This window comes from Ahaetulla prasina, chromosome 1 (assembly GCF_028640845.1).
Source record: "Ahaetulla prasina isolate Xishuangbanna chromosome 1, ASM2864084v1, whole genome shotgun sequence".
Classification (NCBI taxonomy): Eukaryota; Metazoa; Chordata; class Lepidosauria; order Squamata; family Colubridae; genus Ahaetulla; species Ahaetulla prasina.
This window is the reverse complement of record NC_080539.1, coordinates 161,108,815-161,130,638: the sequence shown is the minus strand read 5'-3', so window position 1 is coordinate 161,130,638 and position 21,824 is coordinate 161,108,815. Positions and strand designations below refer to the sequence as shown.

General features: G+C 38.2%; 1 protein-coding gene across 1 annotated transcript in view; it reads left to right on the top strand.

The window, feature by feature from the left end:
* The window catches only part of APOB (apolipoprotein B), a 59,843-nt gene extending 38,482 nt beyond the window's left edge, over positions 1-21,361 (top strand). The window contains exons 24-28 of the mRNA XM_058179574.1: positions 706-1,079; positions 5,712-13,229; positions 13,660-13,774; positions 15,928-16,111; positions 18,598-21,361. Of these exons, the coding sequence (XP_058035557.1) occupies positions 706-1,079; positions 5,712-13,229; positions 13,660-13,774; positions 15,928-16,111; positions 18,598-20,229 (9,823 nt within the window). The 3' untranslated portion in view covers positions 20,230-21,361. The remainder of the gene's footprint in view (positions 1-705; positions 1,080-5,711; positions 13,230-13,659; positions 13,775-15,927; positions 16,112-18,597) is intronic.
* Positions 21,362-21,824: the final 463 nt, after the last annotated feature.

Genomic DNA, 21,824 nt, shown 5'->3' with positions numbered 1-21,824 from the left:
CAAGAATCATAAGATACAACACTTAGTGATAATCAAAGGATACTAATAAGCAATCAAATCATACTAGGAAACAATAAAACAATATAAATTGTAAAGATACAAGCAACATGGTTATAGCCGTAAGTGGGAAGAGATAGGTACTAGGAAGGATGAGAAGAATAATAGTAATACAGTCTTAGTAAATAATTTGACAGTGTTGTGGGATGGCATTCCGGGGAAAAGAGAGAGAGAGAGAGAGAGAGAATAGATAGATAGATAGATAGATAGATAGATAGATAGATAGATAGATAGATAGATAGATAGATAGATAGATAGATACAGTGGTGGGATTCAAGTAATTTAACAACCGGTTCTCTGCCCTAATGATTTCTTCCTACAACCAGTTTGCCAAACTGCTCAGACAGTTAACAACCAGTTCTCCCAAAGTGGTGCGAACTGGCTGAATCCCACCACTGGATAGATAGATAGATAGATAGATAGATAGATAGATAGATAGATAGATAGATAGATAGATAGATAGATAGATAGATAGATAGATAGTAAAAGCAATAGTTAACCACTTCTTCAGTGGTGTTCTCTTCAAGAGATGACTTTGGGATTTTTTCTAAGCAAGATTATTAACAATGCTTTGTCTGCTGTCTTTTAAAATGGACATGTTTTGAAGAAGAATATTTTAAACTTACAATGGCTAATTCTGTGTTTCAGTGATGGCAAGATTAAATACGTTTGGAATAAAGACAGTACTTTCATTACTATCCCGGTGCCATTCGGTGGACGATCATCACAGGACATAAGCTTACCCAAGACTCTAAAAGCACCAGCACTGGTGGTGGAATCACTGAGATTAAATATTCCATCGCAGGAGTATAAAATTCCGCAATTCCACATCCCTGATGATTACACATTTCGGGTACCTTTGTTGGGCACTTTTGAGATCACTTCCAACTTGTACAACAACTATTACAATTGGTCCGGCTTCTATTCTTTAGCTAACACCACAAAAGATGCGTACAGTCTGAAAACAAGATACTTTATAAAAGCTGATTCTGTTTTGGACTTACTTTCGTATAACATACAAGGTAAGCATCAATTAGTGTTATAAAAGCAACTAATTAAGCATCTGTTATGTCTTCCCATGTTTCCTATGTTTTCAAAAGTCACGGACTCTTTGCTCTGAATGCACAAAACCAGTATGAATGGTTTTAGCGTTTTATGTTTACACAGTTTAATTTAATGAATTTCTCCCCAAGTATAATAATTCTTACTATTTGATTATTAGATTCTGAAAATGAACTCAATATATTAAGTCCTGACTGTTCATGCAGAGAACTCTAACAGCCTGGTTGGCATATTTGCATAAACACGGGTTGCCTTTTTTTAAAAAAGCATATTAGGTGTGTGGGGAAAAAAAAAAAGCTGTACAATACTCCTATTATAAAGTAGTGCACAATCTTGTGCCTGATTTTGGAGCAAGGTTCTGAATCAGAAGTTACTGTCATACAAGAGAGATGGAGGCTTTTTAGATCGTGTGTCTGCCCAAGATCACCTAGCATTGTATAAAGGTAAAGGTAAAGGTAAAGGTGCCCCTCGCACATACATGCTAGTCGTTCCCGACTCTAGGGGGCGGTGCTCATCTCCATTTCAAAGCCGAAGAGCCAGCGCTGTCCGAAGACGTCTCCGTGGTCATGTGGCCGGCATGACTCAACACCAAAAGCGCAGCACTAGGGATTCGAACCTCTGAGCTGCCGACCTTTCAATCTACAAGCTCAACATCCTAGCCCCTGAGCCACCGTGCCCTCTAACATTGTGTAGTCTTCTTCAAACTGGTACCCTCATTGTATTTTAAGTTTCAGAGGGCACAATGACTGAGAATGTCAGAAGAATAATTTGGGGTTCTAACTCGAGCCAGGCTTGTGCAAGAATAAATAAAAATGATATCCAGACACCTTTAAGGAAAGAAGAAATATTATTCCTAAAAGCAGAGACTTCGCCTTTAGAGGCAGCTGCAGAGAAATGGGGTACAGCAACGTTGTTTTATAGGGGTCTTGGCTAGCTCAGTCACAGTTGTGTCAAACGCCCAGAGAAGAAACAAGCCAACTTGGTTTTCTTTTCCGCCGTGACTTCGTTTATTGGGTCTGCTGCAAACTGGGTCTCAGTAATAGTCAAGGTCTTTCTGTATAAAGTCAGCGCTGACAGCTTCTGCCTCTCAGCCCCTTTTAAACATCCCGCGCTGCTCATGCCCCACCCCGTGGATGAACTGCTCCGTTGATTGGATGCCGGGCCGCTCTCTCCCTCCTCGTCTGACAGCCTCAGCTGCCATGTCATCTGCCAAATCCCGAAAGTAAAGCAGCTCTTCATGATGCCCAGCCCTCATCTCCCTCCAGCGTGATGATCTCCTTCCCATGCTTCCCAAACACAGATCCCTGAACCCTTCGAACAAGTCCTCGATAATTCACCCCTTTGGATCTTTGATTAGGGGCTGTTCCCATGATCCAGATCCCTGTAGCGTCATGTGTCGAGCCAGAGCTGGGCTCCACAAGGGGAGCTTTCCTGGGTGTAGAAGTGTCTATGTGCTGATTCTAGTGTGTTACTTGAGGGGCGTGTGCGTATGTATGTGTAGGTATGTTATTTATGATGTTTATTCTTGTGAACATGCAGTTCTTCTGGGAGATGTAATTTAATTAACACTATTTGTGCTTGCACACCTTATCCTTTGATATGTGGATTGGGTCTGGGAAACTTATTTGGGGATCTGAGAAAATTTAAGTAAAAGATTTTCCCGTTTGCTATTTTTACTTGATTAACGTAGCTTTAGCCTGACTGTCAATTATCTAGTGGAAACGCTGATTCTCAGTCCATGGTGGATTTTGTTAATGTTTTAAGGGAAGATGAAAACAATATAAAGAATAAAATATTTTATTCTGATATAAAACTTCTCACAAGAATTTGGCAAAAGTAACGGAATACATCTAAATCAGGGTGTCAAACTCACGGCGTCACGTTGTCATCATATGACGTACCGTGACTTTTTTCCCTTCGTTAAAACAGGGGTGGGCGTGGCCAGCGCATGACGCATCTGGTCGGTGGGCCGTGAATTTGACACCCCTGATCTAAATGGAAGCAAGTTGAGAATAATCATATAGTTCATGTTACAATATAAACCTCAGGTTTTGGCCTTGTTCCCTCTGTTCTGATACAGCAGGAAAGAGGCAATCTTTCCATCTCATTTCCTACTAATGATGCCTTTCTTGCTATATGATTGAATCAGGGGTGAAATGCTCCCATTTTGTACCGGATCACCTGATCCGGTAGTGATGGCGGCGGGTGGTTCAGAGAACCAGTAGCAAAAATCCCTGCCCCCACCCCATGCCCAGGTCAGCCGCGCGATCATTAGAGGCTTTTTTTTTCTTTTAAAAGCATTTTTTCTACAACCTCTGTGGCCGAAGAGGTTGTTAAAAAAAAGCTTTTAAAAGGTTAAAAAAAAGGCTCTGACGATCCCAGCTGAGCTGCCTGATCATCAGAGCCTTTTTGTTTATTTTTAAAAGCATTTTTTTACAACCTCTTTGGCCGAATAGGTTGTTAAAAAAAGTGCTTTTTAAAGAAAGAAAAAAAAACCTTCGCCACAGCTGATCACACCCCCCCCCCCGCGCTGTTCTAATTACCTCATGCCTCCTTTTGGCGTGCACTGCACGTGTGCACACCTCACATTTGGTGCGTGGTGCGCACTGCGCATGCACATGCAGCGCGCATGAGCAGTCAGCGAACCAGTATTAAACTGGTTCAGATTTCACCACTGGCTTGAATCCATATTAGTTTTTAACTAATGGTTTATTAATAAAACAAGCCAGGATCAGAAATCAAAATTTGAAAATGATTTCAAATCTTGGCCAGTTTAGATAGGATAAACTGCAGTTGGTTGAAAATGAAAGTTTGTGTTCTCCTGCTTGTATCTATGCTGGAATTAGAATGCTTTCTGACTAATGTTCATCTATAGCTTCAGTTCAGTCTGTGCAGGAGAATGGAACAATTCTCCAGAATGTTACTCAACTAAAGTCCCCATAATTTCTGCATTTCTTCTCACCTCCAGCATGTGGCTGGACTGTGAAAGCTGTTTTCAGCAACATCTTTCAGGCCACAGACTGCCTGCCTCTGGTTTCAAATAACACTTGAATTTGATCATGAGGCAAGAACATCATTAAATTTGGAGGTTCAAAATTCAAACCTAGCCCATTATTTATTACATAATATTGATTGAATTTTTATTTCCAGTGCCCAGCTATATGCTGCCATAGCTCACTTGCTTCTGTATGTTTATAAATATACAAAAGAGGTCATGCAAAAGTATTTCTACCTCAAGATATGAACATCAGGTTTAAACATGCTGTATTTTGCAAGAAAAAAATGCCATAGATTTAAAAGGAAGTTGTTGTCATCTGTCATTTGCTACAGCTAACACCCATGTCAATCCCATGTGCGAAAATGTCAAACAAGTTAAAACTGCGCTCATACGTTGAATTAAATTAACATTATTGTTAAGTTTTCAGTGAAATGTCTAAGCAATCGTTGCATGCCTTTTAAAAAATAATAATGCCCAAATAATCTACTATAAATAGAATCTGTTATCAATCCCGCTCAGCAAGCTAGTTTGGGTCTAATGCTTCAGAGTGCTGGACTTGGAGCAGGGAAGCCAAAGTTCTAATCCTGACTTAGAGACAAAGGGCAGCTGGGTAATGTTTGGTCAGTCATTACTTCTGAGCAGGGGTGAAATTCGGCATGTTTTGACAGGTTCTGGAGAGCTGGTAGAGGAAATTTCGAGTAGTTCAGAGAATTGGCAAATACCACCTCTTGCTGGCCACAGAGTAGGGTGGGAATGGAGATTTTGCAATATCCTTCCCCCAGAAGTGGGGAGGGAATGGGGCAGTGGTGGGTTTCAAAAAATTTTACCACCGGTTCTGTGGGTGTGGTTTGGTGGGCATGGCATGGTGGGCATAGTTTGGTGGACGTGGCAGAAAAAGGATACTGTAAAATCTCCATTCCCACCCCAATCCAGGGGAAGGGTTACTGCAAAATCCCCATTTCCTCCCAATCAGTTGGGACTCGGGAGGCAGAGAATAGATGGGGGTGGGGCCAGTCAGAGGTGGTATTTACTGGTTCTCCGAACTACTCAAAATTTCTGCTACCGGTTCTCCAGAACTGGTCAGAACCTGCTGAAACTCACCTCTGGAATGGGGATTGCGCAATATCCTTCCCCAGGAGTGGGGACAGAATGGGGATTTTGCAGTATCCTTCCCCTGCCACGTCCACCAAGCCATGCCCACCAAGCCACACTACAGCCACCAAGCCACGCCCACAGAACCAGTAGTAAAAAAAATTGAATTCCACCACTGCTTCTGAGCTTTAGAAAGAGGACAATTTGAAACCACTTCTGAAAATTTTGCCAAATAAACGGCATTTCCTTTGACACTGCAGGTCAAAGGAAAAAAATAGTCCTATTCAAGTCAGTCCCTGTGCACACTTACTCAGATCAAGGTCCCATTAAATACAGCACAACTTATTTTCAAGTATACAAGCATACTTCTTGCATTTTAAACCTTTGGATTACAGACTTCATGAACAATGAATGAGGAGAGCAATCATTTTAAAATCGCAATAGCTCAAGTTACTTAGCATCTTAGTTACTAATGTTGTTTTTCTCCCCCATTTTATTTCAGGTGAGGGAGAAGCAAGCTACGACAGAAACGAACTTACCTATGATTATGAAAACTCACTCCGTCACAGCCTCCTCAATTCCAATTTTAAATTCAGCAAGGTCAACAAATATGGACTCGTTCCCACCGTCAAAAATACCATGACCTTGGAAGCTTCCAGCCCCGTCGGAGTTATGTTTTCTTTGTCTGCCCATCAGGATTCCACTGAAGATGACAATTCACTTGTTGGTGTTACCAATCTAGAAGGTCAATTGAAGGTTGCTACAATTTTTGCCAAAACCACATACTTACAGTCTCTCACCTCTGATAAGAATAAGCTCAATTTGGTATGGGATTCAACCCTGAAGTTCGATTCTTCCTTGTTTGTGGCTACTAACCAGATGATTCAAAAAATTACTGAGGATGCATGGACACTCTCGTCCACCACAAACATACAGAATTACATTCTGACTAATGAGGTTTCCTTGAAGTATCAAAACAGCCAGCTGAAACTGTCATCACAGGCAGTTGGAACCTACCCGAACTTTGCAACAAGCAATAAGTTTGGTTTAACTTTAGACAAGCAACAGGGTATCCTTCATTCCGAATTAAAGGCCACTTACTTTGAAAATGTATATTTTGCCCTTGTATCAGGCTCTGTTAATAACCAAGGCCTTGAACTCATCAGTGACTTGTCATTGGAAAATGGAAGAAACAAAGCAGAACATAAGTCATCTCTAAGTATTAAGCAGGATGGATTGGTGAGCAGTGCAACAACAAAATTGCAGTTTCTCTCACTGGTCTTTCAGAATGAAATGAATGCACGAATTGGCACTTCTGGCGCTTCTGTGAAGATTGATACCAATGGACGATTGGGGATACACAATGCAAGATTCAGCTTGGATGGGAAACTAGCCCTCACAGAAATAGCGCTGTTGAGCACCTATCAAGGGAGCATATTGGATGTGGACAGCAAAAATATTTTGAACTTCAGAATAAATAATGGAGAACTCCGATTTTCAAACAGTTTGACAGGATCATACAAAGAAACGAAGTTTGAACACACCCATGAGCTGAACACTGTAGGGTTGTCCTTGACTTACGTTTCAAATTTGGACCACACTATTAACCCAGACATATCCCACAAACATCATGTGGACCTGCAACTACAGCCCTCTTCCCTGACAGCCAACTTGAACAATGATTTGAAATACAGCAGTGCCAATGTAAACAACAAAGCCCGCTTGCAGCTTGAGCTCTTCAAGGTAAATCTGGATGGTAATATTAAAGGCGCTTATAGTGGCAATGAGATAAAGCACACCTATATCTTTACTTATGGAGATCTGACTGCACATATGAAGACAGACACAGCTGCAAGCATTCAGGGTGCAGCCCTTACCCATAAAGTTAACTTAAATGTTGCAGGACTCTCTTCTACAATCAATGTCCACACAAACTGTGATTCCAAATTCTTAACCTTTTCTAATGAAATACGATCTGTGGCTGCCCCCTTTACTGTTACTTTGGATATGCATACTAATGGAGATGGACGCTTAGCACTTTTGGGAGAACAGTCTGGTCGACTGTACAGCAAATTCCTGCTAAAAGCAGAACCTCTTGCGTTTGCCCTTTCCCATGATTACCAGGGATCAACCAACCACATCATCAATTCTGGGGAAAGATATAATACTGGATTAGATAGCAAAGTCACGATTGTTTTAACTCCATCTGAACAAAGCAGTGCTTGGAAAACAAAGAGTCAGCTGAATAACCATGTATATACCCAAGACATTAACGTGTTTAACAATGCTGAAAATATTGGTGTGGAGTTGACTGGACAAACTTTAGCTGATCTTTCTGTACTAGACTTTCCTATGAAGATACCATTCACAAATGATAAAAGACTTAATCTAATTGATACCCTGGATTTAAGAGAAAATGTAGCCGAGCCTCAAGAATTTGGCCTCTCTCTTACTCTCAAATATGATAAAAATGCAGATGTGCATGTCATCAATCTACCTTTCTTGGAAAGACTTCCAGCATATTATGAGCAATTCAGACATTCCATCTTAACTGCAATGAAGTCCATTCAGAAGAATCTAAAGAGCATAAATATAGACCAGCTTGTGAGAAAATACAAAACAGCATTAGATAAGTTTCCCCAGCAAGTGAATGACTACGTGAACTCTTTCGATTTGGAAAGTAAAGTGAATAAACTGAAAGAGAATCTGGATGCCTTCACAAAAGATTATAGCATAACAATTGAGGACCTTCAAAACACATTGGAAAATGCTAAAGCCAATCTGCTAAATGTTTTGACTCAGCTGCAAGTATTTCTGACTGAAACGGAAAAGTATATGAAGGAGAATTATGACTTAAGACCAGCTATCATGCAACTTATCGAGAAAATTGTTGAAAAAATAAAAGTTCTAGATAAGCAATATGAGATCAGCGTGACGATGATCAACACAATTCAGCAACTCCAGTCTTTTATTTCTCAGTATGACCCTAGCCAAATAGGAAGCAACGCTGCTGCTTGGGTTCAAAATGTGGATGCCACATACAAAATCAGAGCTCAGATACAAGAAAAACTTGATCAACTGAAGAATCAGATTCAGAATTTCGATGCCCAACATATTGCAGAAACTTTGAAGCAGCAGATAGAGACAATTGATGCTGAAAGGATTATAGAAAAGTTAAAAGTACAAATTCCATTTGAAAAAATAGACCAACTCCTTAAACAAATCAAAGACATCCTTCTAAATTTTATGGAAGATTATGAAATATCTGAGAAGCTCAATGCATTCAGAGTCCGCATGCATGAACTTATTGTAAAATATAATATTGATGACCAGGCCAAAGTTCTAATGGATAAGATGATAGAATTATATAAACAGCAGAAAATCTCAGAAACAGTTCAGCAATTAGCCATCACGTTGAAAAAAATTGACATAAAACCATTCTTCAATCAAATTTTGAAGTTTATCGATGATGCCGTTAAGAAGCTCCAAACATACGATTATAAAAAGCTAGTGGATGGTATCAATGACTTCCTTGATTCTGTGATAAAGAAGCTGAAGTCCTTTGATTACAACAGATTTGTAGATGAAACAAACAATAAAATTCGGCAAGCAACTCAAAATATCAATGATGAAATTAAAGCTTTGGAGCTGCCACAAAAATTAGAAACTGCAAAACAGTACATCAAAGAGGTCTATGCTATGGCTTCTCAAAATATTGAGAAATGGAAAGATAGTAGACTTGCTGCAACAGTTAACTGGTTCAATGATCTTCTAAGCTCTACAGCAATAGAGGAATTGAAAAGTAAGATCTTGGATTTCCTGGAAGATGCACGCAAAAGAATTTACCAAATAGACTTTCCAGCAGAATGCCAAATATACCTTCAGAAAGCAAGCCAGCTATATAGGACCGTAGTCTCCTATCTAGTTGACAAATGGGACATTACCTCAAAAAAGATTAGTGTTTTAGCAGAGAAATACAATGTAAAAGATATAGCTGACCGGCTGAACCAGTTTGTTGAAACTGGTTTTATCGTTCCTGCAATCAGGCTAGGCATAATCAACATACCAGCTTTTGAAGTTAGTCTCCGAGCCTTAAAGGATGCAACATTTCAAACTCCAGATTTTATTATTCCACTAACAGACCTTCATGTGCCATCTTATCAGATAAATTTCAAGAAATTAAATGAAATCAGAATCCCAGTTAGATTTACTACTCCTGCATTTATCATTCTAAACATTATTAAAGTTCCCTCCTATACAATTGATTTTAATGAAATAAAACTGAAGATTGTGAGGATAATAGATCAATTAATGACAAGTGACTTTCAGCTGCCAGCAGCTGACACCTACTTTCAAGAAATGAAAATCAAGGATCTTTATTTTTCAGACTTTTCTTTACCTGAAATGAACTTGCCCCAGTTACAAATTCCCGAATTATTGATTCCAAAGCTGAACTTGGATGAATTTCAATTTCCAGATATACAAATTCCGGAATTCCAGTTACCCCGTATCCCATATACTGTAACTGTCCCTACATTTGGAAAGCTATCTGGTACTTGCAGAATTGCATCTCCCTTCTTCACGCTGACTACTAATGCTGGTTTTCAGAATGTAACAGTTCATGCCCACAGCCCAGAATTTGTAGCCTCTCTTTCGGCTATAGCAGTATCCAAAATTGACTATCTTGCTTTCACCATAACTGCAAATACTCACCTTTTGGCGCCTGAGATGAAAAAGTTAATCCTAAAAGAAAACCTGAAGTTCACCCACTTGTACCTTAAAGCCGATCATGGAAGTGAAGTCGTTTTTTTGACAGCATCCGTTCAAGGAAATGCTGAAACAACAGCCACCTTCCAGACTACACGTAACGCTATAGAACTGCATAACAAATTAACAGTCAACCTGGACAAGGTTATTTCCATGGACAGCAAGACCCTTTATACACATAGGCTCAACATTCCAAAGGCCCAGTTCACTAGCCAAGCTGAATTAAGCAATGAAATAAAAACAGCATTGGAAGCTGGACACATATCAGTTACTTCCACTGGTAAAGGGAACTGGAAATGGACTGCTCATGACTACTCTGATGAAGGAACCCACGAATCAAAAGTCAGTGTCACCATAGAGAGGTCCATAGCTGCATTTGTAGCAGAAAACAGGATAAATGCCAAGTACCTAAGAGTCAACCAAAGAGCGGTGTATGAATACAACTTGCCAAGTTCTTCAAAGCTTCAGGTGGTGTCTACAATTGAATCTCCACAACTTGGACAGAGTGTTTTAAAGGTGCAAGGCACAGGAAACCTCGTACAGCTGAAAATGGAACTCTCTGGTACACACAATGCTAAGTTGATTGGACGCATTGCTGGGACAATAAATAACGATGTGTCCTTTTCAATACAACCATTTGAAATTAAAGCATCAACTAATAATAATATGAATTTAAAAGTTAGCTTCCCGTTCAAAGTCATTGGAAAAATTGAGTCTGTAAATAATTACAGCTTGGTGCTCAGTCCTTCCACTCAGCAAGTTAGGTGGGTAGCTGAGGGAAGATTTAACCAATATAGATACGCTCATAACTTGGCTGCTGGTAATAATGAAGATAGTACTGAAGCTACTATATCCATGAATGGTGATGCTAACTTGGAATTCCTAAATATTCCTATTTCATTTCCTGAACAATCTGTTCCCTACCTTGGTATCAGGACACCCCAAGTGCAAGAATACTCTCTGTGGGAAGAAACAGGGCTGAAAAAGTTACTGAAAACTCCAAAACAATCATTTGATTTAAACGTAAAACTTCAGTACAAAAAGAACAAAGATGTCCACTCATTTCCAATTCCTTTAGATGGTGTGCACAAAACACTCAATTATTACATAGTGAACTTCAACAAGCATTTTGAAAGAAGTAGAGACGACACTTTAGCGTTTCTGACAGAATCTTACAACCAAGCCAAGGTCAAGTTTGATAAATACAAAGTGGATACTTCAGTAAACCAAAGTCCGCAAATCTTCACGATTCCGAGCTACACCATTCCTGTGCTTAATATTGAAGTCTCTCCCTTTACAGCAGAACTCCCAACCTTTGCTTATGTGCTTCCAAAAGAAATGAGCACTCCAAGTTTCACTGTTCCATTTGTCGGATTTTCAATGCCATCATATACCGTAGTTCTTCCATCCCTGGAGCTACCAGTTCTTCATATTCCCCAAGGCCTGAAAACACTGAAGCTTCCCAACTATAGAGTAAGCCCACTTCCAAACCGGATCTCTATTCCAGCCTTTGGAAATATTACCTATGATTTCTCATTTAAATCTAGCGTGATTACCCTGAATACAAATGCTGGCGTCTTTAACCAAACTGATATTATTGCCCGATGGAGTTCCTCCTCCATTTCTGTGATTGATGCCCTACAATATCAGTTGGCTGGAACAACAAGCATCACAAGGAAGAGAGGTCTGAAACTAGCAACGGCATTATCCCTGAAAAACAAATTTATAGAAGGAAATCATGACAGCACTATCGGTTTCACAAAGAAAAACATAGAAGCTTTAGTGGTAACCACAGCAAAGATTACTGCACCAGGCTGGAAAGTAAATTATGGACAGGAGCTTAAAGGAAATGCCAAAACAATACCAATAATATCTTCAAAAATAAATGTAAATTATGATATTGATAATAATTATGTCAATGCTAAAGGAGCAGTTGTCCACCAGGCTAAGCTAGAAAGTATTATATCTTATATTTCAGCTGATACGTCAACCAATGGTTTTATCAGTGGTAAATTTTATGAAGGAAAATCATTTTCTGGGAAGTTGGTTCATGAAGCAAATACTTATTTAAATTCTAAAGGTATTCGATCAGGTATGAAGTTTGAGACTAGTTCAACTTCTGGGGACTTCTGGAATTTTGATGCAAAAGAAAATGTTGCCATTGAAGCATCTACTGATCGTATTTATGCTTTATGGGACCATAGTGGAGAAAACTATCTAAATTATTTCCCATTACTTAGAACTAGAGGAAATCAGATCTGCAAAGTAACTTTGGAACTAGCTTCTGGTATTATGTCAGCAGGTCTTCAGATACAAATTGCCCAACCAAATAATCTCCTTGATGAGACTTCTGTTAATCAAGCATTTTCACTGACTGTTAATAATGGAAATCAAAAAATTAGCTGGAAGAATGAAGGCCAAATCCTTAATTTTTTCCTTGGACATGACTTGGAGTTAGCAAATGATAATGTAGAGGCTCGAGTTGACTTGTCAGCTTCTTTGGGAGGACACATTAATTTCCTCAGAGATTATATATTGCCAGTTTATGAAAGGAGCTTATGGCACATCTTAAAATTAGATCTGACCACTACACCTGAAGAGAAGCAATACCTGAATGCATCTACAAAAATAGTATACACAAAAAATCCAGATGGATATTTTTTCCCTATAAATGTCAATCAACTGGCAGATGGATTTACAATCATGATTCCTGAAATTCAAGCAAACGGTCTTGACAATCCATCTTACACCGTTGTCCTACGTGAGTTCAAAGTCCCTGAAAAGTTGAAAAGTACATCATTTGATATCAGTCTTCCTCTGCTACCAAAAATACAGTTTCCCCAAGTTGATGTAATAACCAAATACAATAATCTGGAACAAAAGAAAATTCCATACTTTGAGCTGACCGTTCCCAAGTACCTTGTAACAATACCCCAATTTACTCTTCCGAAGACACTTTCTCTTGGCAACATAAATGTGGATCTGAATGCTGCAACCAACAAGATAGCTGATTTTGATCTGCCTACAATTACAATCCCTCAACAGCAGATTGAGATACCAGCTTTCACATTTGCTTTACCTGCTGGAATTTACTTCCCCAAATTTGGAGCTTTGTCTAGTTCTGTCAAGGTCACTTCCCCATTGTACAGTGCTACCTGGAAAACAGATCTGAAGAACACCAAGGAGGCCTTTGAACATTCCATTGACTTTACTGCAAACTCCCCACTGCAGTTTCTGGAATACGACTTAGATGGTAAATATATCCGTGTTATATTCGATAGTATTTTATCTTTGAATGATATATAATTGATTGGAAGATAGGTGAATTGAAGGAACTTCTGCTACTTTAAAATGTAACATAGGTAAGATGAGGCAGAGTAATGGGTTTTTTTGTGGGGGGGGGGAGTTTGAAATCCATCTGGATTTTATATATGGGTGAAAAGAGATTAGACCAGGGAAGTAATGATTAACCCTGGATTCATGACACTAGTTTTGCTGAATGCATGTTGTTATAACAGCTACTTTAGAACTAAAGAATTAACAATTTAAAAAATGTATTAATTGAAGGCAATGGTTAAACCAAAAAAATATATATCTCAAGGACACTGTGCAAAAGTCAGTGTATGTTATCACCCTAAATTTGTGAAATGTGATTTCACCCATATGAAACCTTTCCTTTCTAGGTGTATCCACCTACAAATATGAAGGCAACCGTTTCACACTAAATACACAGTATGATTTAGCTCATCCTGACCTAAGTGGAAAATATAAAGCTGTCTACATTGTAGAAGGTGACAGGTAAATATACTCTCGCCATTGAAGGCAAATATACGTGTCTCAGGTTAATGTTGCAAGATCCCATCTGAGTCAATGAACGTGTCCACTTTGTACACTTCTTGAAGAGAAATGATTGAAGCCTGGGAAACAGGCCCCTTGTCAGTCAATAGGAGTGCTGGTTTACCACCAGCCTTCCAGGTACTTTTTTTTTTATTTGCATTTATATCCCGCCCTTCTCCGAAGACTCAGGGCGGCTTACACTTTGCAAAGCAATAGTCTTCATCCATTTGTATATTATATACAAAGTCAACTTATTGCCCCCAACAATCTGGGTCCTCATTTAGGAGCCATGTGCAGCATAAGGAAACAATAATTAATGACTTAATGGCCAGCCATCAACATCCTAATTAACAATTAAAAGCCACAACCAGGCACCATATAAATATAACCCCCACACATAACCAGTTCACACAGTCTGGAGAGAAAGAAATTCTCTGAGAATGGGCTCCAGTACGAACCCAAAAACTTGGAAGACTAAACCTTTGATCCCAGGGACTGACTCAAATTATATCCTAAATATATTCTCTTTGTTAACAAGTCTATAGATGAAACTATACGCCATAAATGGGGAATCCTAACCCATTGGGCAGTGTTATGTAAAGGAGTCTTTACGTCTTACTCCATGAGCATTATCTGGCTTCCCCATTGATTTTCTTTGTCAGAAGGTTGCAAAAGCTGTTCACATGACCCCAGGACTGCAACCACCATAAATATGAACCAATTGCCAAACATCCCAATTTTGATCACATGACCACAGGGACGCAGCAAAAGGACATAGGTGTGAAAAATGGTCATAAATCACTTTTTTCAGTACCGTTTTAACTTTGAACAGTCACTAAACAAACTGTTGTAAGTTGAGGACTACTGTAGTAAAGACAGGGTTAAGATTATGACTGGTAATGAGGATAATTCTTTCCCAGTGGAACTGCATTTGGCCTACCGTATTATTTCTTTTATAGAGCACCTTCAACACTTTCCTTTTAACTGTCTTTGATAGAATAACAGAGCTTCAAGTATGGCTGTTTGAAATACTGTCCCACGTTGACTTTTTAAATTATTCTTTCCAATCATATCAATTTAAGGTCGGCATAACGCGCCACCTCAGTCATGCCATTTAATAATTCAGTAGAGTAACTCAGCCATTTACATTGAGTTAGTCCTCAACGTAGGACAACGATCGAGCCCAACATTTCTGTTGTTAAGTGAGACATTCGTTAAGTGAGTTTTGCCCCATTTTATGACTTTTCTGGCCACAGTTGTTAAGTGAATCACTGAAGTTGATAAGTTGGTAACCCGGTTATCAAGAGAACCTGACTTCCCAGTTGACTTTGCTTGTCAGAAAGTCGCAAAAGGAGAATCGCATGACCTTGGGGCACAGCAACGATCGTAAATATGAACCAGTGGCCAAGCGTCTGAATTTTGATCGTGTGATCATGGGGATGCTGCAAAAGTCGTAACTGTGAAAAACGGTCATAAGCAGGGGTGAAATGCTCCCCGTTTGGACCGGATCGCCTGATCCGGTAGCAATGGTGGCAGATGGTTCGGAGAACCGGTAGCAAAAATCCCTGCCCCTCCACCCCCAGCCCCAGTTGAGCCACGCGATCATCAGATATTTTTTTTTTACTTTTAAAAGCATTTTTTCTTTGGCGGAAAAAATACTTTTAAAAGTTAAAAAAAAGCCTCTGATGATCGCACAGCTCAGCTGGGATCGTCAGAACCCTTTAAAAGCTTTTTTCTCTAGCAATCCCAGCTGGCTTGCCTGAAGGCTTTTAAAAGCATTTAAAGCATTTAAAGCATTCGGCTTTTAAAAGCATTTAAAGCATTCGGCTGAAGAGGTTGTAGAAAAAATGCTTTTAAAAGTTAAAAAAAAAAGGTGGCCATGCCCACCCAGTCACATTACCACCTCCCCATCAAGCCACACCCACAGAACTGTATTTTACATTTCATCCCTGATCATAAGTCACAGTTTTCAGTGCCGTTGTAACTTTGAACGGTCCACTAAATGAACTGTTGTAAATTGAGGACTACCTGTATAATAGGCCATTTTTTAAAAAATGCTACTTTGTATTAATGACCAATTAACGTATCCTGTGATTACTTTGTCTCTCTTTTAGAATTGTTCGGGACACAGCATCCCTGGACATCACCAGTCCAACTTTCACGGATGTCCAAATACGCTACCAGGGAGATGATTCAAGCGTTTCTACATTGATATCATCTTCGTCAGCTGGTACTCTTCGTGTTCTTATCAGTCTGGACTCCAGTATTCTCAATAGCAAGCTTGTCTACCAATCTCAGGTAGGCAAGGTTAAAATCAAGGCTATGCTCCATAGTTCAAATGACCTTCAATTTTATCCTGACCAAGTTGGACTGACTTCAGTGGGACGTAGTTTTGTCATTAAAGCCCCTACTAAGGGCTGGATTTTCCCTTAGCTGCAGCTTTGATTTGTCCCTCCTTACACAAAGGCATTTTTTCAGCATCCTGTTGTGAAGTCCAATGTTCAGGCACTGAAGTAGAAAAATGAAAGGGAATGTTAACTCTATAATTTCCTTTAATTTATTCTTAAATGCTCCCTTAATCAAATGTTCCCTTAATCAACAGCCCTGTCAGAACCTCCACAATTAGTTAGAGGCCAGTAAAATGTTAATGTTGCTCCCCGTATGTATTCAGTTACTGTCATTTAGTTGGCATATAGAGATGGATTAATTCAAAAGGCATACTGAGTATGAATAAGTTCATAATATTGTGCTATGTGCTATATATATATGTATGTGCATAAATACATATATAAACATATGTATAAACTAAACATTCAGATACCTGAATGCTGAACCAATTAAGGAATACGTAAGTATTCTCAATACTATTAGTATTGATAGTGATAAGAAGTTAAGCCATCAGCACAGCTTTTTCTCCAATTATTACCCTGTTTCCCCAAAAATAAGACATCCCCTGATAATATGCCCAATCGGGCTTTTGAGCGCATGTGCTAAAATAAGCCTCCCCCCAAAAATAAGCCCTCCCTGAAAATATTTAAATGCAGAGCTGGAAATCAGGTAAGACAGCAAGAGGAGCTCTATCTTGTTCCACGTGCCCCAAAATAATAAGACCTCCCCGAAAATAAGTCCAAGCACTTATTTAGGGGTTCAAAAAAAAATAAGACAGGGTCTTATTTTTGGGGAAACATGGTAGTTATGCTGTGCACTACTCAATCTTACTACAAGTCTATTTCATACAAATACAAATGTAAATGAAATGCAAATGCAAATGAAATGCAAATACGGAATAGAATAGAATAGAATAGAATAGAATAGAATAGAATAGAATAGAATAGAATAGAATAGAATAGAATAGAATTACAGAGTTGGAAGGGACATTGGAGGTCTTCTAGTCCAGCCCCCTACTGAGGCAGGGAAACCCTATACCATTTGAGACAAATGGTTGTCCAATGTCTTCTTAAAAACTTCCGGTGCTGGAGCATTCATGATTTCTGAAGGTAAGTTATTCCACTGATCAATTCTTTTTTTTTTATTTGAATTTATATCCCGCCCTTCTCCCAAGAAGGGCGGCTTACATTGTGTTAAGCAATAGTCTTCATCCATTTGTATATTATATACAAAGTCAACTTTTATTGCCCCCAACAATCTGGGTCCTCATTTTACCTACCTTATAAAGGATGGAAGGCTGAGTCAGCCTTGGGCCTGGTGGGGCTTGAACCTGAAGTAATTGCAAGCAGCTGTGTTAATAACAGACTGCATTAGTCTGTTGAGCCACCAGAGGCCCTTTTAATTCTTCTAACTGTCAGGAAATTTCTCCTTAGTTCTAGTCTAATCAAAACTCTCCTTGATTAGTTTCCATCCATTGCTTCTTGTCCTGCCCTCAGGTGGTTTGGAGAATAGCTTGACTCCCTCTTTATATCCCCACATATTGGAGATATTGGAATACTGCTATCCTGTCACCCTTAGAAATTTCTTCTTGGTTCCAGGTTGCTTCTCTCCTTGATTAATATGAACAAGAGAGATATTGTGGTGTATTTTTTCCCCATTCAGTGCTTAAGGGCCTTTGCAATACAACTACAGCAAATGTGTAGTTCCGCTTGTTATTATCATTTCTTTAAAAGACTGAAAAATAGAAACAGAACTAGTATCTGTAATTTCTAGTAGAAATGTTTAAGAATTCTTTTTAAGAAAAAAAGCCTAGCACTCATTAATGTGAAATGAGATACAACAAGTACCAGCACATGTTAAAGCAACATGGACTGATTAGGCCTGATCCATCCATTCAAAAGATTATTGGCAGATAGATGGCAAATAAATTTAACAAATAAATAAATAAAAGATCCTAGGATACCTCTCCCTTCTGTTCTGTTGCAATTCTGCTAATTATCAGTACCATCCTATCTGTCATTAGCTATCTGGATTTTAAATCCAATTTTAAATAAAATCAAATGCAAAGTGTTGGCCAAGGATTTAAGATAGAAACTGAATCATTTGGGAACTTTTTATGAAATGGTATGTTACAATTTTTAACAACTCTATATCAATTACTAAATTGAATCACCATATTATGGGGTGGATGATTGCTCTGAAAAGAAATACTTGTACAACGAAGTAGACACCTTACTTATATTTTTATATGCTGTGTTTTTTCATTTCAAATTCTTTCAAGATACTATAAAATCAGCCAAAATATAATTTATTTCATTTAATGCAACAGTGAGTAAATCGCTTGTTCCATAAGAAAGTAAAAAATCCTTCATAAAAATTTTATTTTACATTTACAGTCTAACCCTCGGAATGAAGTGGATATCTTAAAAAATGAAATATCGTTCAGAAATCCAGAACTGATTCAAATCAAAACCAACTGGAACGAGGAGGCTGTCACAGAATTACTTGAAGGTTTAAAAGAGAAGGTGCCTAAAATGGCTGATGCTTTGTACTACGCTGCTGACAAGTACCACCGTGAATATACAGGCATGGAAATCAGCCTTGCTGCCTCAAAACTGAAGGATAATCTGAGAAATAATATTGACAGAACATACATGAACACGGTAAACAGTATCAGTGAACTAGAAGAACAGCTTCATGAAGTAACAAATCAGGTCACAGGAAAATATGAACAGATTAAGACAGAATCCAAAAAACTATACAACAAAGCTGCAGATCAAGCTAGCCAGATAGACTATGGCCAAATTAGAGCTCAATTTTTGGATGCTATAATGAATGCAATAGTAGAATACCATAAACAAATAAAACGTCTCATTGATTCGGCCATTGAATTTTTGAAGGTAACAAGATTCCAGGTACCAGGCCTTCCTGGGAAGCATACTGGTGAAGAACTTTATGTGATATTCACTGAAAAAGTAGCAAAAGCTGTAGATCAGTACATTACAAGAGTGCAGGAATATTTTGATTCTTTGGTTGCCTTTGTCAATGAAGCAGAAATTAAAATCCCAGCTTCCTCTGAGGTAATCAGAGGTAGTGACATACTTGCAGAGATCAAAATATTTTTAACCCATGTGCAAAAGAAAGCTAGTCAGATATTTGTTGGTCTCCGGGAAATTGACTTTGCACAGCATCTAAGAGACCTAAAAGAAGGAATTCAGCAAGTCTTCCAAAAGATAGAAGAGCTTATCAGAAAGTTACAAGCTCAAAACTATGACGATCTGAAAGAGGAAACAAAACAACTGCTTGTCAAGGTCTTACAAGCCCTGAATAGCTTAGCAGGTGATGTAAAATATTTATCTCCTCGCATTGCAAACATTATCCAGAATATTTTCTCCGACATTTATAATAAGTTAGAAGACATTCTACACGGCATAAGAGATTTGAGGAAGGAATATTTTGACCCAAGTGTCGTTGGATGGTCTCTCAAATATTATGAAGTGGAAGAAAAATTGATCAATTGGCTGAAGACTTTTTTTAATACTATACTAGAGTGGCACACCAAATGGATAAACGATGCTGCTGACCTGATGATAACCCTGACAGACCAAGCAAAAGAAGTTTTGGAGAACCAAGAAAAACTTGCTGAGTTTTCTAAAACTGCACATGAAAAAATCCGGTATTGGTCTAAAGTAGCCAAACAGAGCGCTGCCAAACAAAACCAGCAGATCAAGGCAAAGTTGCAGGAGTTATACAACCACCTTTTCAATTCTTATGGAACACTCATCAGTGAGACAAAAAGGTTGATTGACTTAACAATTGAGAAGTATACTACATTCTTCCAATATCTCCAAAAACTACTCGATTGGCTTGAGAAAGTGACAGCTGATACTCTGAGGCCCTATATAGCTGTTCGCCAAGGAGAGCTCAGAATAGATATACCAAAACCATTCAATTTGTCAGCGATTTATCAAGGCCCATCAAGCGATGAAGATCTTCAACAGAAACTAACTATTTTGAAAGGTCGCTGATCTAAACGCCATCCCAAAAAATAAATAAATCGGTGAGCAGCAATATTTCATGAATCTGTAGACTTATGCTGGGCAACTGACTGTGGAACAGATCAAGCAGAATGTACAGTTGTACTCACAGGGAGGAAAAAATGGTACAAATTGTTATCACATATTTAAAGGCAGCAATCTGAATTTCGGCACTGTCAGTAAACTATTTTAAGCTGTTGTATATGAAAGCTAAATAATCTGTGAGTCAGTTTGTTCCTCTGCAAAGCCAATAAATGAATTCATTTATTTCCTCTTATTGTCCTTTATTACAGGTTTACTTGTGAGAGCTAGTTCATGATCCAGTTTGCTAATGAAAGGTTTTACACTGGCTTCAGAGCCCATCTGGCCCCTTGTTCAATATATCTTGCAACTGATCTTAATAAATATTTGTAACTCTACAGAATAAGATAGAGGTCATGCTAAATTAAAGAATGTAAATTATCAATAATTTTCAATTGGGACTATAACAAGTGTGCCTAAAGCAAAAAAAAAAAAAAGGGAGACTGTAGAGAAATATGGGGATTAAATCGATGCATTCTATATGAGAAAATAAAAATGATTCAGGTGAATTATTTTGCATACAAAACAGTCGTTTTATTTTTGCCCCAAATAGTTCTTTTTCCTATCAAGGTCCAGCACCAGACTTGTAAAAATATTTTTTCGTTTGTTAACCAAATTAATATTTTTTCACAACGTGCCATTATTTTTTTATCTTTCTATTCATCTTATGCAATGTTTTCATTCTTATTCCACTACAAGGTCAGCCTTGGCAATTCCTAAAATAAAGTCTTTGTTCATGCACATGTTATGGCAGTTCATGCTTTATTGCATTAGTGCTACATCTTCGGGAAAATGCAGTGTTTCATAAGCAAATTCATAACCTGTTGCTCAGTATTTAAAGATGTAGGACATCCCTACAGAAAAGCTTACAATCTTTAGCCCACAAGATTGAAATTTATCATTTCTGATACCAAAATATTTGAGCTTAATTATTTATTTTGTTTCATGTTTTTTTTAAGAACGTTATGTATGAACTAGAGTTCAGGCTAATAGGCTTCCTTCTCCTATCTCTTCTTTCTACTGTCAGAATAAAAACATTATGTAATTTCAGTAAAAATGTGTGTGTGTGTATCTTTTAATTGAACTATTTGTTCTGATTGTTTCTACATCTTTCTTCTTCAGTTAAGAGTTCTGTGTGGCTGGATTCACCCTTAACATCAAAAAATAATTTGATGTTGTATATACAAGTAGGAATATGAAAAATTGTTCCATTCTTCTTCACACATACAGTCAAGAATAATCAGAATTTAGTTTTACTTTCACTGATTCCTATCTTTCATTATGACTAAACCTCCGGTTGTGGTTTTAAGGAAATACTAATTTGCTATACAATTCCAGGACTGAAAGCTTAGACATGTAACTCTTTCTTTTAAATCATATGTACTGGCTTGTACATGACTACCAGTGAGGAATCTGTTAAGATGAAAGTTTTTTTCTATCATATCTGTAGGAAAGATGATATTTCTTTATTTTAATATTTAGTTTTATTAAATATTTTGCAAGAA